General features: G+C 42.7%; 1 protein-coding gene across 1 annotated transcript in view; it reads right to left on the reverse strand.

Annotated features, from left to right (window-relative positions):
- Positions 1–701: 701 nt before the first annotated feature.
- The window catches only part of LOC110539125 (growth hormone-releasing hormone receptor-like), a 45431-nt gene continuing 20290 nt past the window's right edge, over positions 702–25842 (reverse strand). Inside the window, exons 6-13 of the mRNA XM_021626148.2 lie at positions 24122–24254; positions 23783–23936; positions 22804–22864; positions 18368–18437; positions 12068–12159; positions 9177–9306; positions 3788–3829; positions 702–1445 (exon numbers count right to left, since the gene is read on the reverse strand). Coding sequence (XP_021481823.2) covers positions 1344–1445; positions 3788–3829; positions 9177–9306; positions 12068–12159; positions 18368–18437; positions 22804–22864; positions 23783–23936; positions 24122–24254 — 784 coding nt within the window. The 3' untranslated portion in view covers positions 702–1343. The remainder of the gene's footprint in view (positions 1446–3787; positions 3830–9176; positions 9307–12067; positions 12160–18367; positions 18438–22803; positions 22865–23782; positions 23937–24121; positions 24255–25842) is intronic.

Consider the following 25842-nt stretch of genomic DNA (forward strand, 5'->3'; position numbering starts at 1 on the left):
TGCTTACGGCCAATAGGAAAGGATAGGATGAACTTTAATATCCTCCAGGGGAGAATTGTCTTCGACACACAGTACTCCTGTATACATTGCACGTTACCCATCAATAGCCACAAGAAGCCTAATGAAAGGGTCTCCAGAGGACCTAATACTGTATTCAGAATCTAAAGCATTGGATAATAGGACATGGATGCATACACACACACACGCATTCATGCATGCATGCGCACACACGCACACACACAGAGAAAGAGAGAGAGCTAAACACACAGAGAAAGAGAGAGAGCAAAACACAGAGAAAGAGAGAGAGCTAAACACAGAGAAAGAGAGAGAGCAAAACACAGAGAAAGAGAGAGAGCTAAACACACAGAGAGAAAGAGAGAGAGCTAAACACACAGAGAGAAAGAGAAAGAGCTAAACACACAGAGAGAAAGAGAGAGAGCTAAACACACAGAGAGAAAGAGAAAGAGCAAAACACACAGAGAAAGAGAGAGCTAAACACAGAGAAAGAGAGAGAGCAAAACACAGAGAAAGAGAGAGAGCTAAACACACAGAGAGAAAGAGAGAGCTAAACACACAGAGAGAAAGAGAGAGAGCTAAACACACAGAGAGAAAGAGAAAGAGCTAAACACACAGAGAGAAAGAGAGAGAGCTAAACACACAGAGAGAAAGAGAAAGAGCAAAACACACAGAGAAAGAGAGAGCTAAACACACAGAGAAAGAGAGAGAGCTAAACACACAGAGAGAAAGAGAGAGAGCAAAACACACACAGAGGCACTGAAACACAGAGAGAAAGCTACAAGACAATATTCCCATAAAACAGGGACACATTTGATACATAAAACCCTCTATTTTCCAGTCGAAATTATTTTTGAACTTTGTTTCGTTAAAAAAAAAAAAAATCCACACTTTATTTGCTGTCTCAATACCAATTGGGATACAATCCTTGATGGTATAGTACCTCAGAGACAGGCTTCTCTGTAACTTAACCATAGATGATACTGAAGAGGAGAAAGAGGAGGAGGAGGAGGATGAGGAGGAGGAAGGGCATTTCACAGTGCTGCAACAGTTCATCTTGAGCTGGACACAATGGATGAACCCAGTGGTGGTCCCTTTAGCAATGAGATTGTGATGATGGGAAGAGAGGACATTGTATGCTTTAGGGACACAATGTACAGCACCCTCTCCTTCTAAAAATATATACGCAATGTGTGGAGGCCACAGGAATTAGAAGAAGAATATGACCGTTGTCCAATGGAAACTTCTGGTTTATTCCAACCCCGCCGAAAGACACACATATAGAGGTTGGAGAAAGGAGGAGGAGGAGGTGGATGAAGAATGTAGCCCTAGAAATGTGTGTCCATCTGACTTCCCTTGGCACCGGGCAGAACCACTCCGTTGCTGTTCTCCTGCCACCTAAGCCACCTCATATGGATTTCCTTTTGGACCTGATACAAACAGAAACACACCCAGAGAATTAGGAATTAGAATACTAGAATGGACGATGATGGGATAAAGGGCAACCATTTTGGTCAGGAGTTGGTCAAATATGATTTGCCAGTACTGTGATAAGATCATTGTGCAAAACAATGAAGGTGAAGAATTTATCTGCACTGTATCTGTGTTAGCTATATTGCCAGACAGTTTTAGAGGAATGATTCCATACATTTTTCAAATTAACTGCCAACATTCCATTCAAAGTCAATCCCCAGCTATACACTGGCTCAAAACAGTTGATGATAGGACAGGCCAGTTGTAAATGTACTGATATTGTATCATATAACACCACTCACTGATTTCCAAGAAAACAGTATCTAAAACATTTATGGTCTGTTTACATATATTTTAGAGGCTATTTATACAGAAAGTGTATAAAACCCATATAAACTGTATTTATAATTATACGACAGGTTGATTATAATTCCATTACACAATTTTGTATATATTAAATGCCTTATTTTTATTTTCCTGCATAACTAAAAGCAGGGAATGCATCACCTATACCTCTACTGCCATTCAATCCAATTAGACTGGTTTGGAATTTCTTCTTGACCAAGATGGCTGCCATTTTCGCCCCATTATGGAACTTTATGACATAGCCCCTCTAGTAATTTAATTGGATCTAAATGCACACACACAAAGACCTCAGATTACATCACCACAGACATTGTAGGAGATACTTCAGATCACGACAGCCAGTTTTTAGTGTTGTTGAAAATGATTGGATGGATGAATAAATGAACGAATTAACAAACAAATGAAATAAATTAATTTGAAAAAATGAATCACTTATTGACTATTGTGTGTTTCTATATACAGCAGCACTGAGCTTCATTGCTGAATTACACAAGCTAGTCATTAAGTGGTGCACATCTGAAAAAAAAAAAAAAACCCAGCTGGGGTCAAATTAACTGATTTCTAAGCACTCGGTGTAAACTCAGTAGGGATGAATATTTTCCCGAAATTCTACCAAGTTTCAATACCGGGAATAATTCAAATTTATCTCTAGAGTCTCGGAAAATACCGCAAAAATCAGATGTGCCCCATCTACACCATTTAAAACCAAGATGTGGTCACTATGGGCTCTCCCCAAATAAGAGTGGTGCTGCGCCACCTTGTCGGCTTGACTGCGCCACTATGTAAAGATTTCAGAGCAAATTAAACTGATAGAGTAACTATCGTGCATTGCTAAATATATTTGATCACCAATGACATTGTTGTGAATTGCAAAACAGGCCTTTCATAGATTCATAGCGTTATCATGTTTCTCAATTAATTCAGCGCATTTCGACACAGAGCACACCCAGAGTATAGCATTTTCCAATCATACAACATTTGTAATGGCAGTCAAAACCAAAGTTGCTAAGCTTGCTAGATAACCTCCTTTGACGAATGACAGAATATATCCTATATTTGGCAAAATCAAGTGGATGATTATACAGATGGCAGATCAGCTCATGAATAACAGGGGGGGGGGGGGGGGGTGGAGAGTGGAAATTGTTTAAATATCAAGGTATCTTAACGGGGATCATCTCTACTGTCATACCGTTTGTTGATCACACATTCTCTCCCGAAGCTCTCATACGGGCAGCAGGTGGGTGGGTGCTAACATTTGTCCTATTTCACACATGTGCATGTATTATGAGACACCCTCGGAGAGTGGGTTCACGGCCAGGGATCAAACATTATGTGTTTGTTCCACATCCCGCTCCCCCTGAGACACCCTCGGAGAGTGGGTTCACGGCCAGGGATCAAACATTATTGACTGTGACCCTGGAGCAATGTTGCATATTTTTGTGGAATTGCATTGGTGCGACATTGGGGATGTTGTATTTCTTTGGCAGGTCTTGTCATTCGATTTTTCAGGAAATGTGAAGAGTGTTCCAGAGACAACCCCGGGATCCATGGTAACCCATGTTAATAACCCCGGGATCCATGGTAACCCATGTTAATAACCCCGGGATCCATGGTAACCCATGTTAATAACCCCGGGATCCATGGTAACCCATGTTAATAACCCCGGGATCCATGGTAACCCATGTTAATAACCCCGGGATCCATGGTAACCCATGTTAATAACCCCGGGATCCATGGTAACCCATATTAATAACACCGGGATCCATGGTAACCCATGTTAACACCTAAAACACTTGTGTAAGTTGCTTTGGCTACAGGCATCTGCTCAATGGCTTATATTACATTATTAGCTTCTGATTTATATCAAAGCAACATTTAGAGAGCAGAATGGTTGGTGTTTATTATTGTTGGAACGTTAGTGAAGGCTACTCACCTCTTGATTGAGAAAGCAGTAGAGGATCGCTACTATCAGCCCCTACAAGACAGAGGATATATCATCAATAACTCAATATTTATAGATTTTAAGTACCCAGATGTTCTCAAAATTTAAGAGAAGTATAATTGTTGCAAGTATAATTGTACATAAAGCCATAAAAGGTATATTATATATTGCTGCACAGATTCAGCCATAGCGTCAACAGCTGAACGACCACAAATATGTATCGTGCTTGTTAATGAGCTCGCTGTAAGCTATGCTAGTGTTGAACTAGTTGATGAGACTGGTTGTAATTCCCAACATAGTGCACTAGGGATCTGGTCAAAAGTAGGGCACTATAATAGGGCGCCATTTGGGACGCATGCACTGTCTAAACTCTCCTGCTTTTCCTGTCGCCTTTACAACCTAAAGACGTGGCACGAATCAGTTCTCAGCTGTTTCTCACTCTTCCCATGAACAAAGCCTGTATTAGAGCTAATTTATGATAGTTTATTCCTGTTTCTCATAGTTGCCTAACGGTTTATTTTTCTATATTTGATAAGTATAATTGTTGTCTTTATCTGTTGTCTAGTACTGTCTTTTTGCTATCTAGGGCCATCTGCTTTAAGTGCTGTATGTCTCCCCAGTTGCGTACTTGTGGTGTGAACTGCTGACTGCTCAGATGATTGTTGACACATTCACCAGAATCAATGGGCAGGGCAATTTGTGACTTGTTTTGGTAATCAGTGACTTTATTGGGGGGGAATGGTTTCTACTCTCCTAGGCAATCAGCAATTAGTACAGGGAGGTGTGCTCTCCACCTGTGCTTGGCAATTAGCAATTAGTGTTAGTTCTTCAGTCTCCCCTGGTTTCTCAGCGGCAGCTGTAAATGGCGGGTCGTGTCAGTCTCGTCGGAAAAGACCGTCGCCGGAACAAAGATGGTTCTGCAGAGTTATAATGAAGGAAGGAGAGGGAGGCTACCCACCATTATCTCATTTGAATATCTTACAAAGTTATTTACAGATTCTCATTTAGCTCTTTTGTAGCTTTGGGGTGTGTGTGTGTGTGTGTGTGTGTGTGTGTGTGTGTGTGTGTGTGTGTGTGTGTGTGTGTGTGTGTGTGTGTGTGTGTGTGTGTGTGTGTGTGTGTGTGTGTGTGTGTGTGTGTGTGTGTGTGTGTGTGTGTTCTATACCTGTTCGCTCCTCTCCCTGCAGGCTTTACAAACGTTTCCCACCCCTTGGCTGCAACTCTTAGTGTAGCCTGTGCACACAACCCATGTGGAATTCAAGTTCTCTGGCAGCATTTGGAACTGCCGATCTACGGTCAAGAACACATAGTTCATCTCACCCTATGCTGCCCTTCACTCCCTTTACTTGTTTGGCCCTGATGGAGACCCAGAGAACACTGCTGCTCTCTGACCACATTTTCTTTCATAGTCCAAGAGCATCTGGGCGTCGCAGTGATGGCACAGGGCTATTCATTTCTCTTAACTGGATATTTTATGTTTTCTCCCTCTCTCACCTCCATCTCATGTGAATTCCATGCAGTCGCTGTCATTTGTCCACTCAAGCTTAACATTGTCGTCATCTATCACCAACCAGGTGCCCTTGGGGAGTTCCTCAATAAGCTTGACACCTTTAAGCAAATTTCCTGACAATGGCTCACCACACTTCTTACTTTGCAACTTCAACCTTACCGACTTCTGCCTTTGATTAATTTCTTTCCAACTCTCTTTCCCCTCTTTGCCCCTTGACCTCACCCTTTCCCAATCCCCTCCAACTCACAAGGCAGGCAATACACTTGACCTCATCTTTACAAGAGGTTATTCACCTACTAACCTCACTGCAACCCCCCCCCCCCCCCCCCTCAGGTCTCTGATCACTACCTTGTTTCCTTTGTCTCCCTTTCCTCCAACCCTAACCACTCAGCCCCTACCCAGATGGTCATGCGCCATCGCAATCTAAGCTCTCTCTCCCACTACTCTCTCCTCTTCTATCCAATCATCTCTCCCTTCTGATAAATCATTTTCCTTCCTGTCTCCTGATTCTGCCTCTTCGGCCCTACTCTCCTTCCTTTCCGCATCCTATGATTCGCACGGTTTCCTCCCAGCCGGCTCGGACCTTCCCTCCTGCTTCGTGGCTGAGTGACTCATTGCAAGCTTACTGAACAGGGCTTCAGGCAGATGACCGAAAAATGGAGGAAAACTAAACTTCTGGAGGTCCTATCATCCTTTCAGTCTCTCTCTACCTTCTCCTCCTCTGTGTGTGCTGGTAAAGCTACCTTCTCAATCTAAATGGCAGGCTTCTGCCTCCAACCCTCTTTTCACCTTCTCCTCCCTCCTTAATCCTCCACCCCGTCCCTCTCTACTGACGACTTTGTCAACCACTTTGAAAGAAGGTTGACAACATCCACTCCTCAACCACTCAACCTATTGAGTCCAATAGTCCCACTCAAACAGAACTACCATATGCCTTGACCTCTTTCTCCCCTCTCTCCAGATGAAATCCTGCGACTAGTGAGGTCTGGCAACCCGACAACTTGCCCTCTCGATCCCATACCCTCCTCCAGACCATGTCTGGAAACCTCCCATTCCTCACTTCCCTCATCAACTCATCTCTGACCACTGGCTGCTTCCCCTCGGACTTCAAAATGTCCTGAGTCGCACCCCTCAAGAAACTCACAAGGCTCCCCTCCATCAACTCATCTGATGTGAAAACCTACAGACCTTCTCTATTTTCTTTCCAAAACACTTGAGTGTGCTGTCTCTAACAATCTTCTTGAATGTAACCAGTCAGGCTTCAAGACAGGTCACTCAACTGAGACCGGCCTTCCTGTGTCATGGAGGCTCTCCGCACTGCCAAAGACAACTCTCTTTCCTCGTCCTCAACACAGTGAACCATCAGAACCTCCTCGCCACCCTGCATCCTACCTCGCAGGCCAGTGCCATGCTCTACCCACTGAGCCACACAGGAGTCCTCTTCTCGCATCCTCACATGGTCTCTCCTATCATCCTCACATGGTCTCTCCTATCATCCTCACATGGTCTCTCCTATCATTCTCACATGGTCTCTCCTATCATCCTTACATGGTCTCTCCTATCATCCTCACATGGTCTCTCCTATCATTCTCACATGGTCTCTCCTATCATCCTTACATGGTCTCTCCTATCATCCTCACATGGTCTCTCCTATCATCCTCACATGGTCTCTCCTATCATCCTCACATGGTCTCTCTTATCATCCTCACATGGTCTCTCCTATCATCCTCACATGGTCTCTCCTATCATCCTCACATGGTCTCTCCTATCATCCTCACATGGTCTCTCCTATCATCCTCGCATGGTCTCTCCTATCATCCTCGCATGGTCTCTCCTATCATCTTCACATGGTCTCTCCTATCATCCTCACGTGGTCTCTCCTATCATCCTCACATGGTCTCTCCTATCATCCTCACATGGTCTCTCCTATCATCCTCACATGGTCTCTTCTATCATCCTCACATGGTCTCTCCTATCATCCTCACATGGTCTCTCCTATCACTGCTATGCGGTTGATACTCTACTACTTTTCTCCCATGGCACCCGCTCCTCCGCACACGCCACTGGCTTCCAATCGATGCTCACATCTAGTACGAGACCATGGTGCTTGACTACGGAGCAACAAGAGGAACTTCTCCTCCCCACCTTCAGGCTGTGCTCAAAGCCTACACCCCAAACCGAGCACTCCGTTCTGAATCAGGGTTAGTTTGGCAGCTGGGGTGAAAAAGGAACAATTAAGTTAGAGGACACCAAGTCTAGATTTAATCTTAGCCTGCGGCTTGGCTATGTGCTAAGAGGACAGTGTACTGTCTAGCCATACTCACAAGTACTTGTATGAGGTGACTATCTCAAGCTCTAAACCCTCAGAAGTAGTAATCACACTGGTGGGGAAAAAGGCATTATTTTTACCAAACCACACGACCATTGTTTTGGAAGTGATCAGACCCTAGCCTCATGTGACCTTGGATAAAATATTGACAATCAAGTGTTTCTACGGAGCTGTCTGGTCCACTAGCCCGGGCTGTCTCCCTCTATCAAGCACTTGATCTTACAGAGGGAGAGGAGCATTCTAGAGGGCATGATTGGGCAGAGCAAGTGATAGCTTGAAAACATTTTTGGGGATGTTATCCAATTTTATTTGATCAGATTTTTTATAAGTTTTGTAAAAGGCCAAATGAAAAACTAATATGCTATGATTATCAGGCTTTACATAGCTTGAGAATTGTTCATGTAAGTAACTGCTCTTTTTCAATATTCTGATGCCTTTTTTTACAGGCTGTAAAAGTGGAATCCCAGGAATAATTTATGTAATTTATGTAAATTAGATTTATATAAATATTCATACGATGTACATGCCACAACACATTTTGAGGCAACATATCCACTTCATAAGACTGTGTCAGTGTTTTCTTTAGCCGGTAATGGCTGGCTTTTAATCTATTAAAAATAAAAGCAGATGAATTAAATTGGCACCGGTGTATTGTCCAGGAGAAGAGGGGAAAAAATCCATTGCGAAATAATGCATTTGAGCCTATTCATTGATTGAAATAGCAGTCGCTGTAGCGAGAGTGAAACGTGCTTCAATAAGACACATCAGTGCACAACAATTCTAAAAGCATTGGTGTGTAAAAATACTCTTTTTTTTTCAAATGGTAAATTGAAACTCGCATAGGCAACTAGACAGGCTTCACTCGCCGAGGGGGGCATAGCCGATGTTCTCCGCTGGTGCCAATAAGAGGCTACTTTTCGCTCAATTAAATTGCGAATTTTGCTTATTAAAAGACCGAGACTTTTCATTCTTATATTAACAGCAATAGCCATTTCGCTTTCCAAACTGTTTTTCTATTTGGTATTTGCCGAGCGCTCTGGCCAAATTGTCGACCCTTCAGACTGTAGGTTATGCGATCTAAAACAATCAGCAGCTTAAAAAAAATAAAAATAAGCCAATGATCCTCTGTGGCCAAATCATGCTTTCTGGTGTAGTAGCCTATTTTGAATGATTATATTTGTTTATGTATAGAAGAGTAAGCTATTTAGGGAACTTCTAGCTTCCCTATCTTTATTGATGCCCCACCTATTTATTCTAACGTCTTCAAATTGCTCATCAGAATTCGGTTAGAATGCCGCACGCTGTTATATTTTGTGTTAAGATGAATTTCCATAAAATAAATGTGACTTCTGGAATTTTGAGCACAGTGAGTGGATGCCCCTCAGGTTGCCCAACCAATATGGATCCGGTACATTTCTTAAATGCCCGGTAAATGTAAAGGCTTCCGGTCAAGTGTCCGGAGCCCACATTTTCCATCGGAAATCCTGGTGTGTGCGTGCGTGTGTGTGTGTGTGTGTGTGTGTGTGTGTGGATCAGAGTACCTGAAAGGACCCCATGCAGAGCTCGAACCAGAGGCGCACGCTAACATTGAAGTAGTCAGGTAGGAAGTTAAACACCATGTAGGGGGTCCCGAAGAGGGGGATGAGGAGCAGGGTTGACTTAGTCAGCCGTCTAGCAGAGAGGGAAGAGAAAATACGTTTGAGTAATAAGCTCTGGGGGTGTTCATGTTTATCAAATGTATTGGTCACATACACAAATTTAGCGGGTGTAGCGAAATGTTGGAGTAAATGTGATTGTGTACAATAATGCATTTCAAAGTAATTTACGAGTAGGAAAATACTGGTATCATATTATTCATGTCTTTTTTTTAAGTCTACTTCACTGACCTTTGAGAATATAATAGGGCTTTCAAGGCTCTAGTCAATTACTCTGCACTGCCCCCCAGTAAGGTACTCATCTACTAAGCCTCTTGAGTGGTGAAGTGGTGTAGGTTCCAGGTGGGTGAATCAGACCTTGCCCACATTGGAAGCATTCCATTACAAACACATGTTTCCTTCAGCCCTTGACTACTCCCCTTCCTGGATATCAAGAGACTGGATAGGTAAGTAATAGGTCGATTTTCCACCGTTGTTTTCACCTGTTAGTGCTCTCAGATCTGTGAGGGAAAGTTAAAGGTGGTGCAATGTGCGTTTTAGAAGTGAAATCCAGCTATGATTACAGAAGGTAGCAGACAGACATCCACATGAAATGAACTAGAGGAACTGAAGTGAGCTGAATGGAAATGTACTTACATGAACTGATCATTTGATTTCAGTTCATTTAAGTAAATTGACTCCAGTTCAAAGTTTGATGCAGTTTTGCCTGTATAGGAAGCCTCCTAGCTCATTAAAACTGCAACAGAGCTCTTCATAAGAGGCCTGTTTCTGAACTCTCTAAAAGCACCCAACAGTGTACATGAAAAGTGCTTTACAATTCGTACACGTTCTCTCTCTAATTGCTGAAATGTACTCCATTTAACCAGTGCCATGCAGCAGCCAAGCCACTGAGTAGACCGTTCCCTTCAGTAATCCTCTAAATCAAAGATTATTTGTCACGTGCTGAATACAACAGGTGTAGACCTTACAGTGAAATGCTTACTTACAAGCCCTTAACACATTTTTCTTAACTTGTTGGTTATCAATTTTTTACTTAAGTAAAAAAAAATATAAAATAAAAGTAACAAATAATTAAACAGCAGCAGTAAAATATCAATAGCGAGGCTATATACAGGGGGTACCAGTACAGAGTCAATGTGCGAGGGCACCGGTTAGTCAAGGTAATGTACATGTAGGTAGAGATAATGTGACCATGCATAGATGATAAACAGAGAGCAGCAGTAGCAGCGTAAAAGAGGGGTCTGGGTAACACTTTGGGATAGTAGCTGTTAAGCCTTTTGGACCTAGACTTGGCGCTCTGGTACCACTTGCCGTGCGGTAACAGAGAGCAGTCTATGACTAGGGTGGCTGGTGTCTTTTTAGGGCCTTCCTCTGACACCGCCTGGTATAGAGGTGCTGGATGGCGGGAAGCTTGGCCCCAGTGATGTACTGGGCCGTACACACTACCCTGTTTAGTGCCCTGTGGTCGGAGGCTGAGCAGTTGTCATACCAAGCAGTGATGCAACCAGTTAGGATGCTCTCGATGGTGCAGCTGTAGAACCTTTTGAGGATCTGAGGACCCATGCCAAATCTTTTCAGTCTCCTGAGGGGGAATAGGTTTTGTCGTGCCCTCTTCACGACTGTCTTGGTGTGCTTGGACCATGTTAGTTTGTTGGTGATGTGGACACCATGGAACTTGAAGTTCTCAACCTGCTCCACTACAGCCCCGTCGATGAGAATGGGGGCGTGCTCGGACCTCCTTTTCCTGTAGTCCACAATAATTTCCTTTGTCTTGATCACATTGAGGGAGAGGTTGTTGTCCTTGCACCACACGACCAGGTCTCTGACCTCCTCTCTATAGGCTGTCTCATCGTTGTTGGTGATCAGGCCTGCTACTGATGTGTCATCGGTAAACTTGATGATAGTGTTGGAGCCGTGCCTGGCCGTGCAGTCATGAGTGAACAGGGAGTACAGGAAGGGACTGAGCACGCACCCCTCGGGGGCCCCTGTGTTGAGGATCAGCGTGGTGGATGTGTCATTACCTACCCTTATCACCTGGGGTTGAGTGCATATGGATCGGTAGTCATTTAGGCAGGTTGCCTTTGTCCCTGTACCCAAGAACACTATGGTGGTCTGCTTGAAACATGTTGGTATTACAGACTCGGACAGGGAGAGGTTGAAAATGTCAGTGAAGACACTTGCTAGTTGGTCAGCGCATGCTCGCAGTACACGTCCTGGTAATCCGTCTGGCCTTGTGGCCTCGTGAATGTTGACCTGTTTAAATGTCTTACTCACATCGGCTATGGAGAGCGTGATCACACAGTCGTCCGGAACTGCTGATGCTCTCATGCATGCTTGCATACTTGCCTTGAAGCGAGCATATTATTAGCTCGTCTGGCAGGCTCGTGTCACTGGGCAGCTCGCAGCTGTGCTTCCCTTTGTAGGCTAAATGGACTGAACTTCAGTGACCCCAGAATGTGCCTGAGCAACAACCTTCATTACCTACTTCTGCATTGCATAAGGTACTCAGAATACTATGTCAGTCAGTCATTATGGTGACTCTGTCTCTCTCCTCAAAATGGAGACTAGGAAAGTTGACTTCACTCAGATCTCCCATTTATCTGTTGCAGACAGACGTCATAATAGATGGAAAAGTAGATATAATCTAGATTGTATCCTATAATTGTCTCCCCCTGTCTTTTCCGGGCAGTAACTTCCCATTGGAACTGCCCAATCAAATCATCTCCCCCATATCGATCCATTCTTGTATCATCCAATGGAAGAAAAGAAAACCTCACCTGTAGTGGTCGGAGTTGTTGAACTGGATCAGACGAGGGTTCAGTTTCTGTATCAGGATTTTGATGATGTTCAGAAAGAGGATGAAATTGACCTGTTGATTTAATACAAATTGTATCAATCATTTTATAAAGCCCTTTTTTTTATCCACAGTGTCTGAGTGCTTTACAGTAACACAACATGAGTACAACTATAGAAAAACATGGAGACAATCTTCCCAAGGGGATTCAATAAAGTAAACTAAACAATATTCCTCCTTTTCTGAGTTGCAACTTGCATTGCCATGGCAACAGGAACACCAATCTGTACTTGGTATGGATTCAGGACAATTTTCCCTGCCTAGAATTGACAGAGATCAATGGTGAAATATCAGAATAAATGACAAGTTCCCTGTCACATAAGTAAGGGATAAGGCTATGCATTCTATGGAAAATAATGAATGACATGGAAGGTGTTCCACGACGCGCTGAGTGGAACCACAGAACAATGAGACGGATATTTCACTGGATGTATGAACGTGAAGCATCTGCTTGGCGTTTCCACTCACTCCCAAATATGGTAGCGAGAGGAAGCCCATTGGCCGGCAGTGGGAGAAGATGGCGTGAGATGGATTTTGGCCGACATTCTGCACATTTTCTCATCAATGAAACATTTGATCTCAATACAGTTTTCTGTTCCCCAAACTAGAATCATATGAACAGAGTGGAAGACTTTACCCAAACTAGAATCATATGAACAGAGTGGAAGACTTTACCCAAACAAGAATCATATGAACAGAGTGGAAGACTTTACCCAAACTAGAATCATATGAACAGAGTGGAAGACTTTACCCAAACTAGAATCATATGAACAGAGTGGAAGACTTTACCCAAACTAGAATCATATGAACAGAGTGGAAGACTTTACCCAAACTAGAATCATATGAACAGAGTGGAAGACTTTACCCAAACTAGAATCATATGAACAGAGTGGAAGACTTTACCCAAACTAGAATCATATGAACAGAGTGGAAGACTTTACCCAAACTAGAATCATAGGAACAGAGTGGATGTCTTTACCCAAACTAGAATCATAGGAACAGTGTGGAAGACTTTACCCAAACTAGAATCATATGAACAGAGTGGAAGTCTTTACCCAAACTAGAATCATAGGAACAGAGTGGAAGTCTTTACCCAAACTAGAATCATAGGAACAGAGTGGAAGACTTTACCCAAACTAGAATCATATGAACAGAGTGGAAGTCTTTACCCAAACTAGAATCATAGGAACAGAGTGGAAGTCTTTACCCAAACTAGAATCATAGGAACAGAGTGGAAGACTTTACCCAAACTAGAATCATATGAACAGAGTGGACTAAGACTTTACCCTTTGGCCTCTGCCCACCTTCTTGCTTGTTCTGCCCACTATGACTCGTGTTCCCATTGGAAACGACAGGCTGTGGGCTATTGGTTTAGTTATAACAATCTTTGGTGGAACTAACCTTCCAAAGAGTTGCAGAGTTTTCAGAGAAAGCATAAAGACACAGGTTGATTATCCTTTTTGTACCATGGCTATAATTTAACACATTTGCAGCAAGAAATGTCTTCAACCGCCGCTGAAGTTGCCTTGGTAACCAAACAGACTTGCCAGTTTAGCTAACTTTACCATCAGTCCTAGCTTGCTATTATGAAAATCTAATTCAACAATGCCTGTACTGTTTTCAATTTGACTTTTGCTTTCAAAAGCAGCTCAAACATAGAACATGTAAGAATGAACTATATCATTGAATTCTACCATGCTGACATACTGTACCATAAGTTATTTAAGCAGTAAGACCCGAGGAGGTGTGGTATATGGCCAATATACCACGGCTAAGGGTTGTTCTTGGGCACAACGGCAATCAGCATTCAGGGCTCGAACCACCCAGTTTATAAAGGGAATACTGATTGGATGAGCAGCGTTCCAAGCCGTGCTGTATTGGCCGTCACACACACCTATGCCTGCTAACAGTTCCATCTGAAAATGATTACCAAATTATTACATAATATCATGTTCATGTAGCTGTCTGAATCATCTTGTGTATTTATATCAACTCACATTATCCCCCCTTGCTTCCAGTCTAGTATTTAGTTTGGTAAAGCAGAGGTTAATATGAACCTTGCTGTCTGCCTGTCTGGAAACATTTCACTGTTGAATTTTGATCTCTGTAGTCATTATCATGGGACATGTCCAAGAAAATGGCAATAGATAAAATGATCAAACAAACGGAAATGCAGCTTGTGTAGTGTCATTGGGGGGGCCCGAGTGGCGCAGCGGTCCAAGGCACTACAGACCCAGGTTTGATCCCGAGGCTGTATCACAACCGCAAGTAATCGGGAGTCCCATAGGGCAGCGCACAATTGGCCCAGCATCATCCGGTTTAGGACAGGGCTTAGCTGGGGTAGGCCATCATTGTAAATAAGAATGTTCTTAACTAACTTGCCTAGTTATATGAGGAAAAACAACTGGTTCAATGTTTGACGTGAATGAGTTAGCTGAAGTTTGCTAATTAGCTAGCAAGTGACAAGAACGTTATCCAGCCTGTGTAGCCACCATTTTGTTTAGAATGGATGGCCAGTTCTGTATCACAGTACAGAATACCTTCCAGTATTCAAGATATAGCACTGCCTCATGTGCCTTATTGTTTAAAGTGGAACTGACAGTGTTTTAGCAACATGAAATCTTATTCAAATTGGTTTATTTACACCCCCAGGAAGAATGACACTTTTTAAAAAACAATTTCTGGCAAACGAGCACTTAAATTGTAATTTTCATAAATCCATAGAATGTTTGAGAATGACGTATAGTAAGGCCTTTGTGAAAATTCTATAGCAATATAGAGTGGGAAAGCGGCCAAGTTTGGACAATTAATTAATTTCCTTCCAGTTCTCTGCTGCCAATGACTGGAACGAATTGCAAAAATCACTGAAGTTGGAGACTTATCTCCCTCACTAACTTTAAGCGTCAGCTGTCAGAGCAGCTAACCGATCGCTGCAGCTGTACACAGCCCATCTGTAATTAGCCCATCCAACCAACTACCTACCTCATCCCCATATTTGTTTTTCTGCTCTTTTGCACACCAGTATTTCTACTTGCACATCCTCATCTGCACATATATCACTCCAGTGTAAATTGCTAAATTGTAATTACTTTGCCACTATTGGCCTATTTATTGCCTTACCTCCTTACGTCATTTGCACACACTGTATACATATCTTCCTATTGTGTGATTGTACGTTTGTTTATCCCATGTGTAACTCTGTGTCGTTGTTTTTTGTCGCACTGCTTTGTGTTTATCTTGGCCTGGTCGCAGTTATAAATGAGAACTTGTTCTCAACTGGCCTACCTGGTTAAATAAAGGTGAAAAAAATAAAAAATACTGCAGTACTGTAAATGAAACCTAAAAAAACATATGTCTACACTGACCGGTGCACTATAGCCAATCAGAGCTACAGTAGGCTTATATGCAAATATAGGCCTACTGTATCGGTTGCTTATGCACATCAACAACAAAATCAACCAACGCTTGCCAGAGCGAGATTAGCTCAAATCTAACGAGGTAACATTAGATAAACCCTGTCAAACTTTTTCAGCTAGTTGGGCGTCAAAATTGCACTGATAAACGATGTGGAAGAGTAGCCTGCTCGCCCTTCTGCAGCTTGCCCCAACCCACGTTTTGACAACTGAATGGGAACTTACCTGCCTGCCCGTCCATTTTGTCAATGACAAATATATTTGATTGACAACTAAGAGACATGCTAACTGTGGATAACAGTCGTTCAAGTTTAGCATAGCTAGCTAATTAGCAAATGCATTTAGCTTGCTAAATAAATAGCTAGCTAGATAAATAGATACGCTAGCACAGGGGTGTCAAACTCAATCAGCTCACGGGCCATATAGATAAAACACAACAAATTCACCCTTTATAATGTCAACTTATGTACATAGAATGCTGTATATAGCATTGTAACATTAAAACAAAAGAGATATAATATGTGTCCAACATTTGCTGCTATTTCACTGTAAGTTCTACCTGTTGTATCTGGAGCATGTGACAAAAAAAATTTGATTTGATGCTTGCAGATGTGCATAATATGCTGCAACCCTAATCCGAAAGTATTTAACTCCAAATAACAAAAACGTAGCTATAGGTTGTTGTAACATTTTAAACATGTAATATTTTTTCAATGCACTGCATGTACAGTATCACTGGCAGTGATGCCAACTTAGCAATTTTGTTGCTAGATTTAGCAACTTTTCAGACTACGCTGGCAACTCGTTTTTCTTCAAACAGCACCTAGCAACAAATTTAGCTACTTTAAAAAAATGTATTTGTAACTTTTAGTAACTTTTGAAAAGTGACTCAAACGCTAAAATGCATTTTCCCTCTAAATGGCACAAAAGCGATTTTCTCTGTCACACAGTCAGTCACAACACATGTGCCTGGCTGAAAAAGTATGTTGTGAGTGATGTCAGCAGCAGGCGCTCAGCTCGTGCACAGGCAGCAGCAGGCCAGCAGCAATTTCAGCAAATTGCAAATCATTGTTGGCTGACTCAGCAGCAGTAGTATGGGTTCAATGAGCCAAACCCAATGATTATAGTTGATCACTAATGTTTGATCTTGAACAGAACTTACATCAATCAACATGTCTCAATCAAAATTGTACAGCCAGAAGTACAGAAAAGAGTGGGAGTCTGTACCTGAACAAATGTCAAATCCTATTTTTTGCAGAGATGGCCAGTCAATTTGAGTAACGTTATTATGTATTCTACATAATGATGCAGTTTTACGTTATCACGCAATGACATCACAACGTAATTTAACAACTTATAGCAACAAATCAACTTGCCTCTAGCAACTTACCCTGAAAATTAGTTGGCAACACTGAACTTGTGCGGGTGAATGCAACATTGCTATATGGTGCACTCAATGTACTGTAGTTGAATAGCTAGCCTAGGCTACTGCTCAAATGTTGCTGTCATAGGCCTATTCATGGTGTTTTGTTGCAGGTTTAGTTTTTTAGTTATTCATTCTCAAGCTTTAACAAAAGACCAAAGCCAGACTACAACATTTTAGTATCCTAGCTAGGACTGTGGCATGTGTCTGTACACTTTCCCTCCACTGTGTACTGTAAATGGGACACACGAAAGCAGCACAATTGAATTTGAATACACTGATGCAAGCACATCAGGCTGTAATTACTAGATGACTCAACTGTTGACTCATTTATACTGTCCTATTTGGCCCGCAGGCCTTGTGTGTCCTATTTGGCCCGCAGGCCTCGTGTGTCCTATTTGGCCCGCAGGCCTCGTGTGTCCTATTTGGCCCGCAGGCCTCGTGTGTCCTATTCGGCCCGCAGGCCTCGTGTGTCCTATTCGGCCCGCAGGCCTCGTGTGTCCTATTCGGCTCGCAGGCCTCGTGTGTCCTATTCGGCCCGCAGGCCTCGTGTGTCCTATTCGGCCCGCAGGCCTCGTTTGTCCTATTCGGCCCGTAGGCCTCGTTTGTCCTATTCGGCCCGCAGGCTTTGTGTGTCCTATTCGGCCCGCAGGCCTCGTGTGTCCTATTCGGCCCGCAGCAGGCCTCGTTTGTCCTATTCGGCCCGCAGGCCTCGTGTGTCCTATTCGGCCCGCAGGCCTCGTGTGTCCTATTCGGCCCGTAGGCCTTGCGTGTCCTATTCAGCCCGTAGGCCTTGCGTGTGCACTAGCCTATTAGCCACGTTATGACTGACTTGTGATCATTGCTCTTGCTAGTTTGATTGTATTGTCGTTCCCAGCCTTAGTTACAGTTGTCCGTTTCTGTTCAAAATATTGAGTCATTGAAACTGAACCAGTGCATCCTGAATGGAGGCAGCAAACAATATACCAGGCCAGCTGTGATTTACAACTTGATAGCAATATTTTTGGGACTACAAAGAAATGTATTGGTGAATTATATTAATTATGCATTGAACTGCATCCATCTATTCTGCCAACAATGTCTTACTGTACGTCATGGAATTTGTGAAATATAACCTATTTTTATAACCTCTTAAAGTTGGTTTTGAGGCAAAAACTGGGAATTATATATTTTTGACTGATATTATGATTGTTTGTTTGTTTAATATCTGCAAAGTACTTAATGCTTTAAGTTCCACTTTAAATAATGTGTACTCTAGAATGCCCTTCAAGCTAGTCAGAAACGAGTATTGAACAATGCCATGATATAAATGGCCTATAATTAGTAAGTATCTCCCTTTAAAATATGACACATTGTGTATGACTGCACCCCTGTAAGGTCTACTTACCCCGATAGAAACAACAATTGGCCCTTTTACGATCCACCAATAGGGGGAGTCCTCATTGATGTCCCAGCATCTATAGGAGGAGATGCGAACAATCGGTCAGACAGAACTCTCTGGTGGGAGTCTTTCTCTGTGAATATTATAGTTCCATGTAAACACTGACGGTACAACCCTACTGAGAATAGCGAGTAGCACATTTTCCAGAGGAAAGAAAATGGCTTCAATTGAGGACAGGATCCGATTAGGGTTATCAGGTATACAGTGCATTCAGAAAGTATTCAGGTCCCTTGACTTTTTCCACATTTTGTTACATTACAGCCTTATTCTAAAAGGTGTTAAATATATTTTTCACCCTCATAAATCTACACACAATACAATACCCCATAATGACCAAGCAAAAACAGATGTAGACATTTCTGCAAATGTATTAAAAATAAACTTCACATTTACATAAGTATTCAGACCCTTTACTCCGTACATTGTTGAAGCATGAGATTTGGCAGAGATTACAGCCTGGAGTCTATTTGGGTCTGACGCTAAAAGCTTGGCACACCTGTATCTGAAGACATTCTACCATTCCTCTCTGCAGATCCTCTCCAGCTCTGTCAGGTTAGATAGGGAGCGTTGCTGCACAGCTATTTACAGGTTTCTCCAGAGATCAGGTTCAAGTCTGGCCTCTGGCTGAGACACTCATGGACATTCAGAGACTTGTCCCGAAGCCAGTCCTGCATTGTCTTGGCTGTGTGCTTAGGGTTGTTGTCCTGTTGGAAGGTGAACCTTTGCCCCAAGTGGGCTGTCATGTGTCTTTTACTGTGGAGTGGCTCCTGTCTGGCAACTCTACCATAAAAGCCTGATTGGTGGAGTGCTGATGAGATGGTTGTACTTCTGCAAGGTTCTCCCATCTCCACAGAGGAACTCTGAAGCTCTGTCAGAGTGACGATCGGGTTCTTGGTCACGCCAAGGCCCTTCTCCCCCGATTACTCAGTTTACCCGGGCCGCCAGCTCTAGGAAGAGTCTTTGTGGTTCCAAACTTCTTCCATTTAAGAATGATGAAGGCCACTATGTTTTTGGGTACCCCTACCCAGATCTGGTAGCGGTACCAACACAATCCTGTCTCTGAGCTCTTAATTGGAGGTGGACTCCAATTAAGTTGTAAAAACATTGCAAGGATGATTAATGGAAACAGGATGCACCTGAGCTCAATTTAAATTATCATAGCAAAGGGTCTGAATACCTATAGTATGTAACCTCAGCAAAAAAAGAAACGTCCTCTCACTGTCAACTGCGTTTATTTTCAGCAAACTTAACATGTGTAAATATTTGTATAATCACCCTTGCCCTCTCCCTCCGATTCAACAGGTCCCAGGTCCCATTGCTCAACGGGATTGAGATCCGGGCTCCTCGCTGGCCATAGCAGAACACTGACATTCCTGTCTTGCAGGAAATCACTCGCTGAACGAGCAGTATTGCATTGTCATGCTGGAGGGTCATGTCAGGATGAGCCTGCAGGAAGGGTACCACATGAGGGAGGAGGATGTCTTCGCTGTAAAGCACAGCATTGAGATTGCCTGCCATGACAATAAGCTCAGTCCGATGATGCTGTGACACCCCGCCCCAGACCATGACGGACCCTCCACCTCCAAATCGATCCCACTCCAGATTACAGGCCTTGTAACGCATATTTCTTCAACGATAAACGCAAATCTGACTATCACCCCTGTTGAGACAAAACCGCAACTCGTCAGTGAAGAGCACTTTTTGCCAGTCCTGTCTCGTCCAGCGATGGTGGGTTTGTGTCCTTAGGTGACGTTTTTGCCAGTGATGTCTGGTGAGGACCTGTCTTACAACAGGCCTACAAGCCCTCAGTCCAGCCTCTCTCAACCTATTGCAGACAGTCTGAGCACTGATTCAGGGATTGTGCGTTCCTGGTGTAACTCAGGCAGTTGTTGCCATCTTCTACCTGTCCCGCAGGTGTGATGTTCGGATGTTCCAATCCTGTGTAGGTGTTTACACGTGGTCTGTCACTGCTAGGATGATCAGCTGTCCGCCCTGTTTCCATATAGCCCTGTCTTAGGCATCCCACAGTACGGACATTGCACTTTATTGCTTTGGCCGCATCTGCAGTCCTCATGTCTCCTTGCAGCATGTCTTAGGTATGTTCTTGCAGATGAGCAGGTATCTTGGTGTTTTTCAGTGTCAGTAGAAAGGCCTCTTTAGTGTCCTAAGTTTTCATAACTGTGACCTTAATTGCCTACCGTCTGTAAGCTGTTAGTGTCTTAACGACCGTTCCACAGGTGCATGTTCATACATTGTTTATGGTTCATTGGACAAGCATGGGAAACAGTGTTTAAACCCTTTACAACAAGCATGGGAAACAGTGTTTAAACCCTTTACAATAAGCATGGGAAACAGTGTATAAACCCATTACAACAAACATGGGAAACAGTGTTTAAACCCATTACAACAAGCATGGGAAACAGTGTTTAAACCCATTACAATAAGCATGGGAAACAGTGTTTAAACCCATTACAACAAGCATGGGAAACAGTGTTTAAACCCATTACAACAAGCATGGGAAACAGTGTTTAAACCCATTACAATAAGCATGGGAAACAGTGTTTAAACTCATTACAACAAGCATGGAAAACAGTGTTTAAACCCTTTACAACAAGCATGGGAAACAGTGTTTAAACCCTTTACAATAAGCACGGGAAACAGTGTATAAACCCATTACAACAAGCATGGGAAACAGTGTTTAAACCCATTACAATAAGCATGGGAAACAGTGTTTAAACCCATTACAATAAGCATGGGAAACAGTGTTTAAACCCATTACAACAAGCATGGGAAACAGTGTATAAACCCATTACAACAAGCATGGGAAACAGTGTTTAAACCCATTACAATAAGCATGGGAAACAGTGTATAAACCCTTTACAATAAGCATGGGAAACAGTATATAAACCCATTACAACAAGCATGGGAAACAGTGTTTAAACCCATTACAATAAGCATGGGAAACAGTGTATAAACCCATTACAACAAGCATGGGAAACAGTGTTTAAACCCATTACAATAAGCATGGGAAACAGTGTTTAAACCCATTACAACAAGCATGGGAAACAGTATATAAACCCATTACAACAAGCATGGGAAACAGTGTTTAAACCCATTACAATAAGCATGGGAAACAGTGTATAAACCCATTACAACAAGCATGGGAAACAGTGTTTAAACCCATTACAATAAGCATGGGAAACAGTGTTTAAACCCATTACAATAAGCATGGGAAACAGTGTTTAAACTCATTACAACAAGCATTGGAAACAGTGTTTAAACCCTTTACAACAAGCATGGGAAACAGTGTTTAAACCCTTTACAATAAGCATGGGAAACAGTGTATAAACCCATTACAACAAGCATGGGAAACAGTGTTTAAACCCATTACAATAAGCATGGGAAACAGTGTTTAAACCCATTACAATAAGCATGGGAAACAGTGTTTAAACCCATTACAACAAGCATGGGAAACAGTGTTTAAACCCATTACAACAAGCATGGGAAACAGTGTATAAACCCATTACAACAAGCATGGGAAACAGTGTTTAAACCCATTACAATAAGCATGGGAAACAGTGTTTAAACCCTTTACAATAAGCATGGGAAACAGTGTTTAAACCCATTACAACAAGCATGGGAAACAGTATATAAACCCATTACAACAAGCATGGGAAACAGTGTTTAAACCCATTACAATAAGCATGGGAAACAGTGTTTAAACCCATTACAACAAGCATGGGAAACAGTGTTTAAACCCATTACAATAAGCATGGGAAACAGTGTTTAAACCCATTACAACAAGCATGGGAAACCGTGTTTAAACCCTTTACAATGAAGATCTGTGAAGTTATTTGGATCTTTACGTATTATCTTTGAAAGACTGGGTCCTGAAAAAGGGACGTTCATTTTTTTGCTGAGTTTAGATAAAGTTTTTTTGTAATTTTTTTGTAACCTGTGTCACGCCCTGACCTTAGAGAGCTTTTTATGTCTCTATTTTGGTTTGGTCAGGGTGTGATTTGGGTGGGCATTCTATGTTCTTTTTTCTATGTTTTGTATTTCTTTGTTTTGGCCGGGTATGGTTCTCAATCAGGGACAGCTGTCTATCGTTGTCTCTGATTGGGAACCATACTTAGGTAGCTTTTTCCCGCATGGTTTTTGTGGGTAGTTGTTTTCTGTTTAGTGTTTTGCACTCCGATTCCTCCTCTTCAGAAGACGACACCCGTTACAACCTGTTTTTGCTTTGTCATTATGGGGTATTTATTGTGTTTGAGGAAAATAAATCATTTATATAAATTTTAGAATAAGGTTGTAATGTAAAAATGTGAAGGGGTCCAAATGCACTATACAGTACTGTGAGAGAATGACAGAGTAATACTCACTCAGTATCCTCAAAATACACCCTGGACCCAATCCATATGACTGTGAAGATGATGGGTACACCTAAAAAAGTAAGGCCAAGAATCAACTTGAAAAGGAAACATGTTCATGTAAAATCATAACGTTAATGTAATGAGTGGAGGCAAATGTAAAAGTTTGTGAAGATGGAAGAAGGAATGTGCTGTTTGGCTGAACATGAGTGACATATAGTAATTATAGAAAATAAGATGTACATTTTGGACTAGTCGGTGGAATGTAACAATTATATGCTGAGATGTAGCACTTACTGAGTAATTATGGAGAACATAGAACTAAGTACTACTTGCAGTAGCTGGACAGGTTTTTCTAGAACTTCTCGGTAACCTACTCCCCGTTCTGCTTCAGTTAAATACACCTGAATGTCTAAGGACCAAGCATTGAAATGGTAAAAGTAATGTATTTAAGCATTTCATTAACTGAGTGGGAAACACCTGCTGTTCACATCTCAGCAGAATGTGCATCATGGTCCGATTGCGGGAGAAATGGTGACAGAACTATTAATTATCAATCTGTTGATTCATATGCATATCAAGGAGGCACCTCATTGAAGAAAAAATCTGTATCTCAGATGATTAATAACTGTAATAAGCATGCAACACTAGACAGCATAGGGGGGAAAAATATATTATTCAACTCTTAATCCAATCCAAAATACCAGTGAGAATTGCCACAGGCCAATAAGTTTAACTTAGGAGTAAACTTTCATTATGGAACCATCTATGTAGAGAGTTATTTGTGCCATTTAAAAATAGTAAGCAAGTGATGTTTTGTTTTGCACAGTTTGAGTTCATTTGAATTCATTCTAAAAGTGCATAGTGGAATGAATATCAAACAGGATTTGAATAGTGACACACCACGAACCCAAGCCACATAAACAAATGGGTCTTAAATGAACTAAAGGAATTACTACAGACAGACAGGGGCGAGGTGGAAAGTGCTTACCCCAGCCCAGCAGGCCAAAGCCCAAGAGGCAGCGACGGTAGTGGTGGAAGGAGGAGAGGAGCAGTGAGTTGAGGTAGAGGGCCTCAACCAGGAGCCAGAAGAAGTTAGTCATAACACAGTAGTGACAGAAGGCCACTGATGCCTTACAGGCTGCCTGGAGAGAGGGGAAAAACAGGGAAGAGGTAATTGAGAGAGACAATCAGAGAGAGAGAGGGCATGGGAAGGAAGACTGAGAAAGAGAGGTAACAGTAGTGGGAAGTGGAAGGTGCAGTGGTTGATTTACGGTGGACAGGGTGCATTGGTTGATTTATGGTTTACAGGGTGCAGTGGTTGACTTACGGTGGAGAGGGTGCAGTGGTTGGTGTCGTCGCTGGCGAATAGTGTGGCGTCCTTGATGAACACAGCCACCGCCTTTAGCATGAAGGTGACAAACAGCTGGATGTGAATATAGTTCCTGGCACAGTGAAGCCTCCTGGGAAGATCCACAGAACACGGTCAGGACCAAGGACCGCAGGTTAAACACAAAGCAGTGTCAGGACCAAGGACCAGAGGGCAAACACAAAGCATGGTCAGGACCAAGGACCACAGGGCACACACAAAACACCATCAGGGCCAAGGACCGCACACACAAAACACCATCAGGGCCAGGACCGCACACACAAAACACCATCAGGGCCAGGACCGCACACACAAAACACCATCAGGGCCAAGGACCGCACACACAAAACACCATCAGGGCCAAGGACCGCACACACAAAACACCATCAGGGCCAAGGACCGCACACACAAAACACCATCAGGGCCAAGGACCGCACACACAAAACACCATCAGGGCCAAGGACCGCACACACAAAACACCATCAGGGCAAAGGACCACACCCACACAAAACACAGTCAGGGCAAAGGACCACACACACAAAACACCATCAGGGCAAAGGACCACACCCACACAAAACACAGTCAGGGCAAAGGACCACACACACAAAACACCATCAGGGCCAAGGACCGCACACACAAAACACCATCAGGGCCAAGGACCGCACACACAAAACACCATCAGGGCAAAGGACCACACCCACACAAAACACAGTCAGGGCAAAGGACCACACACAACACCATCAGGACAATCTTCAACTTAAGCCTACTAGAAAGTGTGTGCCCTCAGTCCTGGAGGGAAGCAAAAGTAATTCATCTACCTAAGAATAGTAAAGCCCCCTTTACTGGCTCAAATAGCCGACCAATCAGCCTGTTACCAACCCTTAGTAAACATTGAGTTTGACCAGATAAAATGCTATTTTACTGTAAAGAAATTGACAACAGACTTCCAGCACACTTATAGGGAAGGACATTCAACAAGAACAGCATGTACACAAATGACTGATGATTGGCTGAGAGAAATTTATTATAAAAAGATTGTGGGGGCTGTTTTGTTAGACTTCAGTGCGGCTTTTGACATTATAGATCATAGTCTGTTGTCAATCTCTCATGGCTCAAAGTGGAGGAGAGATTGACTTCATCACTACTTGTATTTGTGAGAGGTATTGACATGTTGAATGCACTGAGTTGTCTGTTTGAACTACTGGCACACAGCTCGGATACCCATGCATACCCCACAAGACGTCTCTTCACAGTCCCCAAGTCCAGAAGACTATGGGAGGCCCACAGTACTACAGAGCCATGACTACATGGAACTCTATTCCAATCAAGTAACTCATGCCAGCAGTAAAATGAGATTTAAAAAACAGATAAATATACACCTTATGGAACAGCGGGGACTGTGAAGCAACACAAACATAGAAACATGCATACAAACACATGATAACATACACACTATACACACATGGATTTTGTGTTATAAATATGTGGTAGTAGAGTAGAGGCCTGAGGGCACACATTTATGTTGTGAAATCTGTTATGATTTCATATTTAACCTTTATTTAACTTGGCAAGTCAGTTAAGTTCAAATTCTTATTTACAATGATGGCCTACCCCAGCCAAACCCGGACGACGCTGGGCCAATTGTGCGCCGCCCTATGGGATTCACAATCACAGCCGGATGT

The sequence above is a fragment of the Oncorhynchus mykiss genome, chromosome 1 (genome assembly GCF_013265735.2).
Source record: "Oncorhynchus mykiss isolate Arlee chromosome 1, USDA_OmykA_1.1, whole genome shotgun sequence".
In the NCBI taxonomy this organism is placed as follows: Eukaryota; Metazoa; Chordata; class Actinopteri; order Salmoniformes; family Salmonidae; genus Oncorhynchus; species Oncorhynchus mykiss.